The sequence below is a fragment of the Rana temporaria genome, chromosome 1 (genome assembly GCF_905171775.1).
Source record: "Rana temporaria chromosome 1, aRanTem1.1, whole genome shotgun sequence".
NCBI classification, from domain to species: Eukaryota; Metazoa; Chordata; class Amphibia; order Anura; family Ranidae; genus Rana; species Rana temporaria.
Window position 1 is genome coordinate 500,804,346 of NC_053489.1, and position 16,316 is coordinate 500,820,661.

At 44.3% G+C, this 16,316-nt stretch overlaps 1 protein-coding gene across 1 annotated transcript in view; it reads left to right on the forward strand.

Moving 5' to 3' along the window:
* The window catches only part of LOC120918952 (UPF0462 protein C4orf33 homolog), a 175,638-nt gene that overhangs the window by 81,686 nt on the left and 77,636 nt on the right, over positions 1 to 16,316 (forward strand). Inside the window, exon 5 of the mRNA XM_040330870.1 lies at positions 14,820 to 14,871. Coding sequence (XP_040186804.1) covers positions 14,820 to 14,871 — 52 coding nt within the window. The remainder of the gene's footprint in view (positions 1 to 14,819; positions 14,872 to 16,316) is intronic.

The window sequence follows — 16,316 nt, forward strand, 5'->3', positions numbered from 1 at the left end:
TGACTTAAAGCCGACAGCACTGAACTGTGAACGCCATAGACATTTAGCAATGGAGCAGGTACAACACTTACTGCAAATGTACAGAGTTTCTAGAAACTGTTAAGCTTTGACAGCCCTGACCCTTTGTCAATGTAAGTCAGGGAAAAAATAGCTCTATTTTACACTGTCAGTGAAACTCAGCCAAGAGGGAAGCATTTGGATTAAGACATGTTTTAGTTGGCTGATGTACAAGCGAGCGTGAAGTCTTTAAATCTTGCTACTGAGAAAGATTCTGAATGACATATACACACTTCTTTATCGACACGCCGCAATGTCTTCAGCGGCCAACCGTTGTAAATGTTGATGTTTTAGGGAACAAGATAGTGGTTATGAGTACGACCTACACTGCTCTATGTGCTCCCAACTTTACCACTCTCCTTTGAATGGCTTGATCATGTGTCCTCTATAAATGGCTTCTGTTTGATTTTCTGTCTTTTGCTATAACATGTTAGCAGGTTGCCTTTCGCTCAAGCAAGTGGAAAACTACTTGGATTCCCCATAAAAAATATGTGTTCAAGTTTCCTCGGGCAAAGAGTAAGAAGTCAGTTCTTTTTTTTTTATACTGCACCATCATCCATAGAGTTCCAAGGGGCAGGACTCAACTTTGAGTGGTGACATAGAAGTGCTGGTATGTTTGGTTGCCGAATTAGGAAGCTCAATGCTTTTGCCCAGATGACTGGGTATTTGGTATAATTTAGTGTAATTGATTTGGGGGTTAGCGTTAGTATCAGGGACTAAAGCCTAATACACAAAGGTCGAATGTCGCCTGGCTTCTGTCGAAGGCTCATGACTGAAAAAGGTCTGACGGCGCTCTCAACCAATGGAGTGTTCTGGCAGGGGATTGTTAGTACAGCGACTGATCTGAGCTGTCAAAAACAAGTGGTGTGTACAAGGCTTAAAGAGGAAGTAAACCCTGATGGGTTATCCTTTCTCTTTATTTCACTGCAAAGGTAAAGCATAATGGGCTACTATGCATTGCATAGTAGCCCAATATGTGCCACTTACCTGCAACTGAAGCCCGCAATGTCCCCACTGGTGGTTGTGTCCATCTTTAACCCTCTTCCTTCCAGGGGCGTGGACTTTGGCTCTGTGACTGGCTGGAGTCACGTGAAGTCACTCCTGGGCCGACAGTCACGGCACAGGCCTTGTAGAAGCGGTACGATCGTGCCCTTTCTTCAGTGCGCGTGCAAGCGCATATGGCAAATATCTCCTAAACCGTGCAAGTTTAGGAGATGTTTCCAGTACCTACAGGTGTAATGACACCCCGAGTATGAAAGGGGTTAAAGTCGTTTAGGACATTCCATTCCCAAACACAAAGGCAGCTACCGAACACTCCAACCAGCTGAACAAGAAATCCATATGAATAATTCTCCCCCAAATACGAGACGAGGCTCTGTTTTGAGGGTCAAGCAGGACTGAGAGTTTATTCAAGCACATGTTAACCACTTACCCCCCGGACCATATTGCTGCCCAAAGACCAGAGTACTTTTTGCGATTCGGGACTGCGTCGCTTTAACAGACAATTGCGCGGTCGTGCGACGTGGCTCCCAAACAAAATTGGCGTCCTTTTTTTCCCACAAATAGAGCTGTCTTTTGGTGGTATTTGATCACCTTTGCGGTTTTTAGTTTTTGCGCTATAAACAAAAATAGAGCGACAATTTTGAAAAAAATTAATATTTTTTACATTTTGCTATAATAAATATCCCCCAAAAATATATAAAAAAACATTTTTTTTCCTTAGTTTAGGCCGATACGTTTTCTTCTACATATTTTTCGTAAAAAAAAATCGCAATAAGCGTTTATTGATTGGTTTGCGCAAAAGTTATAGCGTTTACAAAATAGGGGGTATTTTTATGTCATTTTTATTATATTTTTTTTACTAGTAATGGCGGCGATCAGCGATTTTTTTTTCGGTACTGCGACATTATGGCGGACACTTCGGACACTTTTGACACATTTTTGGGACCATTGGCATTTTTATAGCGATCAGTGCTATAAAAATGAATTGGATTACTATAAAAATGCCACTGGCAGTGAAGGGGTTAACACTAGGGGGCGGGGAAGGGGTTAAGTATGCCTGGGTGTGTTCTTACTGTGGGGGGGGGGGGTGGCCTCACTAGGGGAAACACTGATCCTCGGTTCATACATTGTATGAACCGAAGATCAGCATTTCCCCTGCTGACAGGACCGGGAGCTGTGTGTTTACACACACAGCTCCCGGTCCCCGCTCTGTACCGAGCGATCGCGTGTGCCCGGCGGCGATCGCGCCCGCCGGGCACACGCACGGGAGTCGGGGGCGAGCGGGGGGCGCGCGCGCATCCGGCAGGGCGCGCGCGCCCCCTAGTGGCGGCTGGGAGGACGTCATATTACGTGCTCTCGCCCAGCCGAGCCACCTTATGGACGTATAACGACGGTGCGCGGTCGGCAAGTGGTTAACAGATATCTCACTTCAAAATACTCCCCTCACCCTTGGGAAACAGGTCGGGATAAACTGTCCAATGGCAATGGTGATACAGGTCAGGTGTGTTCCAACTTCTCATCAGTAAACAGTCTTAGCAGGGGGGCTGCTGGAGAATTCCCCCCCCCTCTTTCCTCACAGCAAGACACTTACACATCCCATCATAGTTGAGGCAGCCAGCCACAATAGACAGTAGAATACAGTCACACCCCACCCCATCACAGAAAATAGTACACAACAGCCATCACACAATATACACACAATATATACAATCTATACAGCATTGAATCTGACTAGCACCGATCAGACTGGGGTTCTCATTCACCCTGTGCCCCTAAGTGACTCCCATCACAACAGGTAAGCCTTATTATAGGCTTACCTGCAGGTAAACATGGTATGTAAGGGTTATTTTCCTATAAAAATAACAAACATGTTATACTCCCTCGGGATCAGTGGGAAGAGCCCTGGTCAGAGGTCAGGGGGGCCCTTCATGGTTTCTTGCACCGGGGCCCTGAAGTTTCTAGTTATGCCTCTGAACAAAACAAACTATGTAAAACAACTTTTTTTTTTAATTTTAAATATCCACAGATTAATCCTTTTATGTCCAATACAAAAACAAATAAAATATTAAAGTGTTTCTAAAGGCTCAAGGTTTTTTACCTTCATGCATTCTCTTACAAATTAGCTTCAAAACAAAGTTAAAGCGGTCCTCCACCCTAAAGTGGAGTCCCGCTGATCGGAACCCTCCCCCCCTCCGGTGTCACATTTGACACCTTTCAGGGGGGAGGGGGGTGCAGACACCTGTCTAAAGACAGGTATTTGCACCCACTTCCGGCCACACGATACGGGCGAAAGACGGGCATTCCGTCACATCCCGTCTGTCGCCCGTTGTGTGCTGGGAACACTCGGCTCCCAGCACACAGCGTGTGAGCCAATCGGCGGGCGCAGCGCGACTCGCGCATGCGCCGTAGGGAACCGGGCAGTGAAGCCGCAGCGCTTCACTTCCTGGTTCCCTGAGCGTGGATGGCGGGGGGAGCAGCAGAGTGACGAGCGATCGCTCGTGCTCTGCTGCGATCGGCGCTGGACTCCAGGACAGGTAAGTGTCCTAATATTAAAAGTCAGCAGCTGCAGTATTTGTAGCTGCTGACTTTTAATATTTTGTTCCCATGGCACATCCGCTTTAAGAACCAAGGCTTTTTTGAATGGCAGCCGTCAAAGGGTATGTATCCCGGGGGCTCTGTGGCAGAACAACATTTGGCTTGATGTATAAAAGATTTAGTCAACGTGATAACAATAATTATTATTTTTGCAACTTGAATTAAAAGATTTTGTTGCTCAGCGGCAGTAAAATTATAGCACCACTAAATAAATGAATAATGCATTTTACGGGTATTATCAGGGCCGATCCTAGGGTCACAGGCACCTGGGTGCAGACATATTTCTGGCGCCCCCACATGGGCGTGGTCCTTTAACTCCTCCCCTTTACAAATGTTTCTATGGCAATGACTCAACCACAGAGATGCTCACCCACATAGTCTTCATTACCCTGGGATCCTTACATGATCTCTTAACAATAAACAAAATACAGGAAGAGAAGCAGAGTACTTTATTGGGACCTGGAGGGGGGCCTCTCTGATGGACACAGAGAGGTCTTCTGTTAGAGAGTCTGTTAGAAAGAGCCCCCAGACATACTACAGACATGATACAGGAGATGGTCAGAGACTGCAGACATGATACAGGAGATGGTCAGAGACCACAGACATAGTACAGGAGGCAGTCAGAGACTGCAGACATAGTACAGGAGATGGTCAGAGACTGCAGACATAATACAGGAGATGGTCAGAGACCACAGACATAGTACAGGAGGCAGTCAGAGACTGCAGACATAGTACAGGAGATGGTCAGAGACTGCAGACATAATACAGGAGATGGTCAGAGACTGCAGACATAGTAAAGGAGATGGTCAGAGACTGCAGACATAGTACAGGAGATGGTCAGAGACACATCATTTCTGGACGGACACACACCTATGCTCAGTACACTAGTTCTGGATGGACACAAACAAGGAGAGAAGGAGGGAGGGGAAAACTCTGCCACTTCGGAGCCCCCACCTCTGCAGGCGCCTTGGTGCAAAGCACCCTGTGCACCCTGCCTAGGATCGGCCCTGGGTATTATTCATATTCAAATGTTGACGTAAAGGAGGGTATGTTCTGGGGGGGTGGGGTGTGGAGAAGGATTAATGAAAAGACTTTACTACTCACCTTTGCAACATTACCTACTTACCTCTCCAAGAGAAAATGCTGTGCAGTGCTGTTCAATTCACCAAAAGCTTAGGCATTTGGTCACATGATCTGAGCTGAAAGGATGGATCAGCCGTCTTCTTTTCAATGCTCCCTTGTTAACAGAGATCAAAGATGATCATGGGGTAAATTTACTAAAACTGGAGAGTGCAATATCTTGTGCAGCTGTGCATGGGAGCCAATTAACTCCTAACTTCAGCTTGTTCAATTAGGCATTGCCCAAAAAAAAATGGAAGCTGATTGGTTTGGTTTCTATGCAGAGCTGCACCAGATCTTGCACTCTCCAGTTTTAGTAAATCAACCCCACTGTGCGTAGGCATTCAGGCATGTGACCAGCACCTCTTAGGCCCCGTACACACGGCCGAGGAACTCGACGTGTCAAACACATCGAGTTCCTCGGCCAGTTCAGCCCTGAAGCCGCCGAGGAGCTCGGCGGGCCGAGAGCTCCCATAGAACAACGAGGAAATAGAGAACATGTTCTCTATTTCCTCGCCGAGGTCCTCGTCGGCTTCCTCGGCCGAAAGTGTACACACGGCCGGGTTTCTCGGCAGAATTCAGCCAGAAACTCGGTCGGAAGCTGAATTCTGCCGAGGAAACTGGTCGTGTGTACGGGGCCTTATACTCTTCATTTATCTCAATGACCATGGCTGTAAAACAGGGGTAAGTCAAAAGAAAATTCTGTAAGTAACAAAACAAAATATTACACTTGATGTAGAAAATGAAAAATCTGTGTGATAAAAATAATTACTATTTTTGCAGCTTGAGTTAAAAGATTTTGTTGCTCAGCGGCAGAAAAATGATAGCAGCGGGAAATAATGATGATTTATATAATCACATCAATAATGCATTTTACATGTATTACTCATACTCCTGCTAACTTAAAGTGTATCTATGGTCAAACTGTAAAAATATATATTTATTTCCACATTGTATTTCTGTTATTTCTAGCCTACTCTGAACAATCTTAAGGTTTGTAAAGTTACTTTGTGAAGTTTCCCACACATTTACTTCCTTGAATTCTGTGACACATATTCACTATGCCCTGTGATTAGGCAGAGTTAGTATAGGAAGTACTGCTTGCAAGCAGCAAGGTACCATGGGATATATAGTCCTTAGAAATTGAAAGTAAACAGCAGAGGAGAAGCTGCAAAGCATGCAGGGAATCCAGGAAGTCCTGAAAAAAGAGCTCTAGTTGGCAGCCAGCACTAACAATATAAAAGGAGATTTTTTTTCAATTAAAGTCATACTAAAATCTTATTTTTCATTTAAAAATAACAAACATGATATACTTACCTTCTCTTTGTAATGGTTTTGCACAGATCAGCCCAGATTCTTCTCTTTTCGGGTCCCTCGCTGGCGCCTCTAGCCCCTCCCTCCTGTCGAGTTCCCCAACAGCAAGCAGCTTTCTATGGGGGCAGTGAGCTGAGCTGCTGCTCTGTGTGCCCATTCAGTGTTGGTGAATTTGCCAAAACCTTAGGCATTTGGTCACATGAGGTTAACTGAAAGGGCGGATCGGCCAGTCTCCTCTTCAATCCTCCCTTAGCAGAGATCAAAGATGACGTGTGGCTAAATATTAAAAGGGTTGTAAAGGTTCCTTTTTTATTTTCTAAATAGGTTCCTTTAAGCTAGTGCATTGTTGGTTCACTTACCGTTTCCTTCGATTTCTCTTCTAAATGTTTTTTTTTCTGTCTGAATTTCTCACTTCCTGTTTCTCCTTGGTAAGCTTGCCCCCATCATCCGAGCCGTTGTGGCTGGGGGTTAGTCAGCGTGCTCGCCCCCTGCCTTGGGACTACATACGCTGTGCGTCTCCCCGCAGGGATATAGTCCCAAGGGAGGGGGCGAGCACGCTGACTAACCCCCCAGCCAGATAATGGGGGCAAGCTTACTGAGGAGAAACAGGAAGTGAGAAATTCAAACAAAGAAAAAAAAACATTTTGAAGGGAAATCGAAGGAAAAGGTACCGTATTTTCCGGTGTATAAGACGACTTTCTGGATGCAAAAAAATGCATCCAAAGTCGGGGGTCGTCTTATACGCCGGGGACGGTCTCCGTGCTGCGAGCGTCAATGATTTAAAAGATGCTCCTTCTCCTCAGAGTGTTCTGTGATAGGCGGAACACAAATCTTCCCAGCAGCGCCTCTGTTCTGTGTTCCTTCTATCACAGATGCCTTCTCATCCTCGGACGAGATGAGAAGACGTCTGTGATAGGCGGAACACAGAACAGAGGCGCTGCTGGGAAAATTTGTGTTCCGCCTATCACAGAACACTCTGAAGAGAAGGCGCGGCTTTCAAATCATTGACGCTCGCAGCACGGAGACTGTCACCGCCTGCAAGTCTATTCAGAAAAAAAGTGAGTGATTGCAATGTTTGCAGTGATTGCACTGGGGGGCAAGTTCAGGCACAGTGGGGGCAAGCTCAGGCACAGAGAGGGGGCAAGCTCAGGCACAGAGAGGGGGCAAGTTCAGGCACAGAGAGGGGCAAGTTTAGGCACAGAGAGGGGCAAGTTCAGGCACAGAGAGGGGCAAGTGATGGCACAGTGAGGGGCAAGTGATGGCACAGTGAGGGGCAATTGATGGCACAGTGAGGGGCAAGTGATGGCACAGTGGGGGCATGTAATGTAATGGCACAGTGAGGAATGTAATGTAATGGCACAGTGAGATTTGAAAAAGCCTGTTTCTGTCAGCGGTTCTGGCTTCCCCCTTAGCTCCCAGAAAGACTAGTAAGAAGGGGGTAGTCTTATACAGTGAGTATATCCCAAAACCAACATTTTTCCTGGAAAATTATTGGGTCGTCTTATACGCCGGAAAATACGGTAAGTGAACCAACAATGCACTAGCTTAAAGCAACCTATTAGAAAATAAAAAACAAACCTTTACAACCCCTTTAAGCTTGACGTATAAAAAGACGTATTTGTGTGATAACAATAATTCTTTTTTTTGCAACTTGAGTTGAAACGATTTTGCTGCTCAGCTGCAGACAACTGAAGTAAAATGATAGTAACAGGAAATAATAATGATTTATCTAATGAAATCATTAATGAATTTTACAGGTATTACGTGCATCAGCTTTGTCAGCTGGGATAATGAAATGGCCATACACTCTTTTATTTGCTAGCTGCATGCTTTGTCAGATGGCTAGAGCATTTGTTTTAAAATGGAACCTTCACCTACTCTCATATGACCCTAGAGAGGATTGTTGCTTTCTCTCCGATAACAATTCAGTCCATTCATATCAGTTTTTTTAGTTTATGTGAAATATGGAATATGCGGAGTGAAAAGGTTGGCTTCTCTTCATTTATTTAGCAGCAGCCCCTGGCAAATCTCCAGGCTGATATGCATAACAAAAAGGAAAACATACAAAAGACATTTTAGGCCTCTGGAGAGTTTGCTAAACATGTTTGGCAATCTGTCATTGGACAGTTCACACTTTTTCCTACACCAAATCACATATTTATTTTTTTGACTCATGCAACATGTCAACTTTTATCTGATCAGACTATAGTCACATATTCCTCAGGAGAGGCTAGGCCCAGTTTCGAGTTCTTGGCATAAGAGTTATTCCTAGATTGAAAGATGAAAGCTTTTTAATCATTTTTGTTGTCACATTTCATGTTTCTTTTGGCATTATGATAGTATTTTGCTTCATTTAAAGTTTACAGCAAAAGTATTACATCTTCCCAGGGCTTTTTTTCAGGGGGAACTTGGTGGAACTCAGTTCCACCACCTCTGGCTCAGACCCTTTGGTGTTCACAAGTGACAGCTCTGCACTCTGTATGTAATGTAATCCAGGTACTTAATGCCCCTTTAAGACCCGCCTACTGTTTTCATGAAATTTGACTGACCACACCCACTATTTGATGAGATTTGGAGGGCGTGTGTAGGGGGAGGGGTTTTGTGGGGCTGTGGTTAAGTTCCAGCACCTGGGAGCTGCGGTGGCTCAACGCGATTGGCACTGCACTGACAAGCCATTCACCTCTGCAGCTAGGGGTTCGGATCCCGGTCTCGGCTACATGTGAATTGAGTTTGGTGGTCTCAGCCCGGCTCCCGGTGGGTGTGCTATGCGAGGTAAGCCTGCCCTTAGTACGCCCACCCCCCTCCCACAAAAACCACCACACTTACACGCACTCGAAATTGGGTTAATATGCACACACTTTGACCACGCGGTCTCTAAAAAGAGAGGCGAAGGACTAATGGGGCTGGTTGAGCGGGCTAAATCCTCTCACTCCCTTATAGAGAGTCCCTCTGCCCCGTTGGGCTTCAAAGTGGAGCAGGTAGGACGGGCTGTGTGGGAGGACCCCCTCACACACCCGTCATTGCCACCCGGGGCATGGAGAAAGGCGGCAGATTGCCTCTGGGGGAGGCCTGCCTACTCCCAACTCCTGCAGTCCAGCTCCTCTCTCGAGTACACGCACAAAATACACTTAAAAGAAAAAAAAAGTTCCAGCACCTATTGTTTGAGAAAAAAAGCCCTGCATCTACCAACTGATATGTTTTCATGGGACAGTCCCAATTTTTCTGAGGGGTTTCTTTTAAGGCCTGTGAAGCTTCAGCTTAGTACACACAATGCAGAGTAATAATGGAATGCAGAGTACTGGAATGTTCTCTGCACAGATCACCCCACCTGACAGGCACAGTATAGTTCTGTCTGGACTTTAGTGAAAGGGTGAAATAGATAAAACAGCACAGGAGTGTTTTTTTTCCAGGTAAGTAACCACTGGACACCAATAGAGTTTGGTGATTTTTACTCCCTCTGAACACCAGTGAATAAATAGTTATTTTTGCATCTACTGCAAAGCATACCAGAGAAGGTAGGGTGGTGGTGGGAGTATTGCTGACACTACTACTGAAACCAATGAAGGGAGGGGCTATTATCACAGTTTTGTGTACATTAATCTAGCGCAGATGTTCCATCAGATTAAGCAACCCCTCAGATTTTGTAGCGGCCATCTTGGTACACCCCACACTCGCCCACACTAATCCTACAGTCTGAAGTCGCCAAGCAGACATCTTTTAACGCCCACCGAAATACTGGATTTCACACTTATTTTTACCACTAAACTGAGCTTATATGGTCAAGTACAGTATTTAGTCCCTGACACTGTTTTGATGTTGAATTTTAAAAGAAGCAGTGTTCTGTCACATTAGCAAATGTGTGAAATCAGCAGGTTTGCCACTGCTTTAAAAATTCAACATCAAAACAGTGCCACAGACTTCTAAATACTATATTTCACTATATAAGCTCAGTTTAGTGGTAAAAATAAGTGTGAATTGTAAGAATTCGGTGGGTGTAAAAAGATGCCCGCTTGGTGACTTTAGACTGTAGGCTTACTGCGGCTGAGTGTGGGATGTACCAAGATGGCCGTGACGGAACACCACTTTCGTTACAAGTTTTGATGGATCACCTAATTCGACGGAACACCGGGTTTTAGCCCGTGTCCAAGCTGCTCGGGTTCCTGCCAATCCGCCCTGAACCTAGGTATTGTTAATAAGGGTTTGAACCTGTGGGTTAAAGAGGAAGCAAACCCTGATGGGTTTTACTTCCTCTTTATTTTCCTGCAAAGGTAAAGCAAAATGGGCTACTATGAATCACATAGTAGCCCGTTATGTGTCACTTACCTGAAAACAAAGCCTTCGATGTCACAGCTGTGCCCGCTGGCTGAAAGCGTCCATCCTGACCCCTTTTACTTTTACAGTAAAACGCCGCTAGTTAGTAGGTAGGTGCTTTACCATCATTTTAGCGGAACTATTTGGCCGCTAGCGGGGTGCTTTTAACCCCCGCTAGCGGACGAATAAAGTGTTAAATGTGCCCGTATAGTGCCACTGCCACTGTGCTCTGACCAACCCTGCACATATAAATAAGCCATACCTGGCTGACAGTCAGGATGATCGGTGCGGGTAGTTACAGTCACCAATCTCCCTGTATACCTTTCAATTAAGCCGCTGACAGCCACGGGAGGGAGAGGAGGCGAAGCTCCTCCTCTCCACTTCTCATCCTCTCATTCCTATGGCTGTCAGCTGCTTAATTGAAAGGTATACAGGGAAATCACCCCGGCTGTCTCCATGTGTCCTTCTCCGGCCTCCCCTCTTCCCCGGCAACAAGCTTTCAGGATGGAGAGCCGAGGAAGGGACCAGTAAACATGTCATTTACTGGCCCTTTACTATTCTGAACGAACAGAGTTAGTGATCACTGACCTTGTCCATTCATAAATGAAGTGTCGTAAACTGTGTTTATGATGTTTCAGTTTATGAATGAATAGTTGCCTCTGTCTCCTGTTCATTCTCCTGTTCATTCAAAGGAGGAGATGTCAGGGGTCTGTTTGACCCCTGATATCTCACCAAAAACCCCCAACAGGGCTGATAAATAAAAATAAAAACAAAAGAATTGCAATAAATAATAATAATAATAATAAAAACAACGTGACATTTTCTTTTTTTTATAGAAAACTACTGACACAGTCCATTGCCCTACCGACACCGTCCACTGCCCTACCGACACTGTCCACTGCCCCATCCACCTCCTCCACAAAAGCATTGTGAAGATTTTTTTTTTAATAATGTAAAAAAATATATATATATATATTTTGTAAAATAAATGAATAAATAATAATAATAAAAAAAACTACTGTAACCATCCACTGCGCTACTGACAATGTCCACTGCCCCCTCCACCCCCCAAAGCAATGTGAGAAAACAATTAAAAAAATACTAAAAATAAATGTGTAAAAAACCCTACTGACACCATCAAACATTCCACCCAACCCCCCCCCCCCCCCCTCCAAAGCAGTGTGAACAAATCAATTACATTACATTGCTTAAAAAAATATAAAAAGAATATATCAAATTGTAAAAAATAATAACAAATAAAATAGTAAAAATAAAATAATTCTGGCACTGTTCATTGCCCTACTGACACCATCCAATGGCCCCTAAAAAGCTTTTTTTAAAATTAAAAAAATAATAAAAATGCAGAACTGCTGCCACCGTTCACTACCCTATTGACACGATCCTGCACATACTACCCACTGCTGTACATTCTGCACTCCTCACCTGCACATACTATCCACTGCTGTACACTCTGCACTCCTCACCTGCACATACTATCCACTGCTGTACACTCTGCACTCCTCACCTGCACATACTACACACTGCTGTACACTCTGCACTCCTCACCTGCACATACTACCCACTGGCATACACTCCATACTCAGTGGCGGCTGGTGAAGTTTTAGGATGGGGGGGCGCAATACCCCACCCTTCCACATTTGGTCCCTCCCACTTCTCATAAGCCACACCCCTTATAGAATCCACCGCTCCGCTCCCTGTATTCCACTTGCTTCCACTCAATGTCAGGAGTATACAGCTCAGCGTCACAGCACAGAGTATACAGCCCCAGCAACACAAATCATGGTATATAACGCAGCCTTACAGATCGGTGCAAACAAACTAAAATATGACACTGTTAGTAATGAAGGACTCGAAATGGGCAGGAGATTACTAGAGACTGCGGACATACTGCACAAGATTATCAGAGACTGCGGACATATTGCACGAGATTATCAGAAACTGCGGACATACTGCAAAAGATTAACAGAGACTGCGGACATACTGCAGGAGATTATCAGAAACTGCGGACATACTGCACAGGATTACCAGAGACTGCGGACATACTGCAGGAGATTACCAGAGACTGCGGACATACTGAAGGAGATTACCAGAGACTGCGGACATACTGCACAAGATTACCAGAGACTGCGGACATACTGCACAAGATTACCAGAGACTGTGGACATACTGCACAAGATTACCAGAGACTGCAAGCATTACTTGACTTGGGACTTAAACGTTGCATGACAAGTCGTACCCCATGATTTCCAATGAGAACCGTTCATATCTGTGCGACTTCAAAGTAGTCCCTGCATTACTTTGGTCCCACTTTGATGCAACTTGAGGTCCTTAGACCTCCAAAATACACAGGCATTGCTTTAAATCACATCAAAATTGCAGTAGAATTGTGCAACTTTCAGACTGCATTAGCCTGAAAGTCGCAAGATTCTGCCACAATTCTTTGGTGCGATTTTGCAGCGACTTGAAGCAATGCCTATGTATTCTGGAGGTCTATGGACCTCAAGTCACATCAAAGTGGGACAAAAGTAATGCAGGGACTACTTTAAAGTTGCACAGATATGAACAGTTCTCATTGGAAATCATTGGGTCCAACTTATCCTGCAACTTTCCAGTCCCGAGTCGCAGGACAATTTGCAAGCGGGGGGTGGTGTGGTGTTGACGGCCGATATTTTCCCTGCATTTTTTTTTTTTAATAATTTTTAATAATTGGGGGGGGGGGGGGGGGGGTGGTCTGGTGGGGTAGTTTTACCGGCCGCTATTTGTGCTGTAATTAATTTTTACAAAATAAGTGTTGTTAATAAGTGGGTAAATGAATTATAAAAAAAGTTTTTTTTAATAACCGGGGGGGGGGGGGGGGGGGGGGCTGTCGAATAAAAAAAAAAACGTGTTAAATAAGCGGGGGGGGGGTTGTTGGATGATGTCACCAACTCTTCGTATTAGCAGCTGGTGTTGTGTGGGGTGTTGTTCCATACGACATCATGGCAGGCATAGCTCAGCTTACCTGTTCCTCGGTCGGGCGCACTGAGCTCCAGCAGTCCCGACGTCACTTCCTGTTTTTCCAGTGACGTCGGAACGAGCACAGAGACGAGCGGGTGCACACTGAAAGTGTGTTCACCCGCTCGGCGATAACAATACTGTCCATCGCGCCAGAAGCAAGTGGCGCGATGGAGAACGCCACAAAAGCATATTTTGGCTTCCAATGTAGCGCCGTAAGGCCCTTTTTTGGATTTTTTTTTTTTTAAAGGCACAGGTTTAAATTTTTTTTTTTTTTTACTGACTGGGGGATGGGGGGCGGCGCCCGGGTGCCCCCTATGGACGGGCCGCCACTGTCCATACTCCCCTTTTGCATATACAACCCACTGCCCCATAAACTCAGCACTCCTCTCCTGCACATACTTTACTATCCCAGCTGTACACTCCACAATCCTCTCCTGCACATAATACCCACCGCTGTTCACACCGCACTCCTCTCCTGCACATAATACCCACCGCTGTACACACCGCACTCCGAACATAAATAAATTCAGGCAATTGACAACATCTGCCATACCTCAGGGGGCCACAGTTGTCACGCCTCAGTCACTCCTGACTATAATTGACAAAAAGCACCCTCAAAAATACCAAATAACACTAAGTAAGGGTGTAAATGCAATTATTTGTATGAGAATGGTCACACAATTATCTTAAACATTATGATTCTTGCATAAGCTCATGTATGACTGCTTTTCTTTGATTTCATGAAAAGAATGGTGCCAGTGAGAGAAAGGTCTACTTGCCAGTGCGAGAAGGGCCTACCTTGGTCTGCTTGATACTGCTACTTGGACATATGTAGAGCTGAGCAATGGAAATTAGGCAAATTCTCTTAGCAAATTAGACTACAAGGTCCAGTAGCACACTTTTTGATAAGTGTTATTTCCAAGCAGATTTTCAGTGGGATTTACCTGCAGTGGGCATGGTTTTTAAAATATACCATTCTGGAAGTCATGGTACTGTCATTTTGAATGATGTCACCTTACGGAGACTTTAAGGAGAGAACGTTTTTCGTTAGTTGTATCCATGAGACTTTCTAAATTGTTGCAATGGCAATAGGTTCCTATTGGGGTAATGGAAAGATAAATACAATACAATCTTGAAAACATAATTATATAATAAAATAATTATTTATTTCATTCTTGGTATCGCCATTCATGGCTAAAACACCACAGACCAGTCCTGACGTTTGTAACCTTAATGGCTTCCATTTCGCTGGGCACTAGAGAGTTGAAGGCTGGAAAAATCTTTTGTAATGTAAAATTGTGCACTCCGAAATCTTACATTTTGCTGCATTTTCATTCACTGCTGTAAACATTTCAGGTTATCCTAATATGTTTTTTACAATTGTGCATTCATTTTGATCTTAGGCATGGGCAGCATCTGGTTCTGTTACTTTCTGGCATCGGAAATGCGTTTATGGTGAGTACAGGAATACAGAAATATACAAATATTTGAAATGGTTACAGATAAAAAAAAAATATATCGAAATAAATCATGTTTACGAAAAAAAAAGAAGCGCATTGGTACTGACATCTCTACCTGGTATTATCACACTGTGGATATCATAAGAAAGACTGATTTATAATCACTTGTGAACTACTAGTTCCCTAAAACTGGGATCTGCCATCTCTGAATAAGTGCTGCTTAGAGGGAGGTAATTCAAAGGGACATTAGCACAGTGTGCTGCTCGTTCATGGGGTGAAACAATGATCATCCGCGCTCACTTTTAACACCTCCTTCCCACGGGCAAAAAACAGTCATGAGATGTATTCAGGTCACACATATTTATAAACTGCAAGACTCATATGCAATTCATAGCACAGGCACTGTTAAGTATATGGAAGAAAGGTATTAAAAATATTAATCCCTTGTGCCGCTGAAGCCAGGAGCACATCGCCAAGTGCTAATTGTGTGTTTCCTACAACACTGATGTGGTTTTGTGGGTAATTCATTAACTGCACTGTATATCCCAAAAAAAGAGGTTAATTACCTTCAGATAACACAGAGTGTCTGGAAGCATGATGTTTATGCTGCAGAATTGTAATCTTCCACTCTGATTTTACTAATGAAACAAAGCGCTGTTTCTAAATGAGTAATACATTAACGTAATGGGCTATTCATATCATCTGGACAATCTTTTTTCTTTCTTATTTTGCATATTATACCACAGAGGTCCTTGGGCTTTGTCAGCTCATAAGCCAAATTCAACAACAAGAGACCGTTAACCATACTAAACATAATCATGCATGGGCAGATTGGTTTGCTTGCAACTATTCTGAGCAATATGATAAACAATGAAAAAAAAATATATGGACATAAAAAAGACACAAGCATGAGGCCATGACTTATGGAATATCAGTTGGTTGGAATAGAACATGATAAGTTAATTACTAAGGCCTCGTACACACGATAGGTTAAACAGAGGACAACAGTCTGATGGACCTTTTCCATCGGTCAAAACCGATTGTGTGTGGGCCCCATCGGTTATTTAACCATCGGTTAAAAAAAAGCCAACTTGCTTTAAATTTAACCAATGGATTCCTAACCGATAGGTCAAAACCGATCGTTAGTAGGCACGACCATCGGTTAAAAATCCACGCATTCTCAGAATCAAGTCGACGCATGCTTGGAAGCATTGAACTTCATTTTTTTCAGCATGTCATTGTGTTTTACGTCACCGAGTTCTGACACGATCGGTTATTTAACCGATGGTGTGTGGGCGCGACGGACCATCAGTCAGCTTCATCGGTTAACCGATGACAACGGTCCTTCAGACTGTTCTCATCAGATGGACTGATTGTGTGTACGAGGCTTTATGGTGCTAAGCATTTTGCCCGAGATGAGCTTTTTAGACGGACACCCTT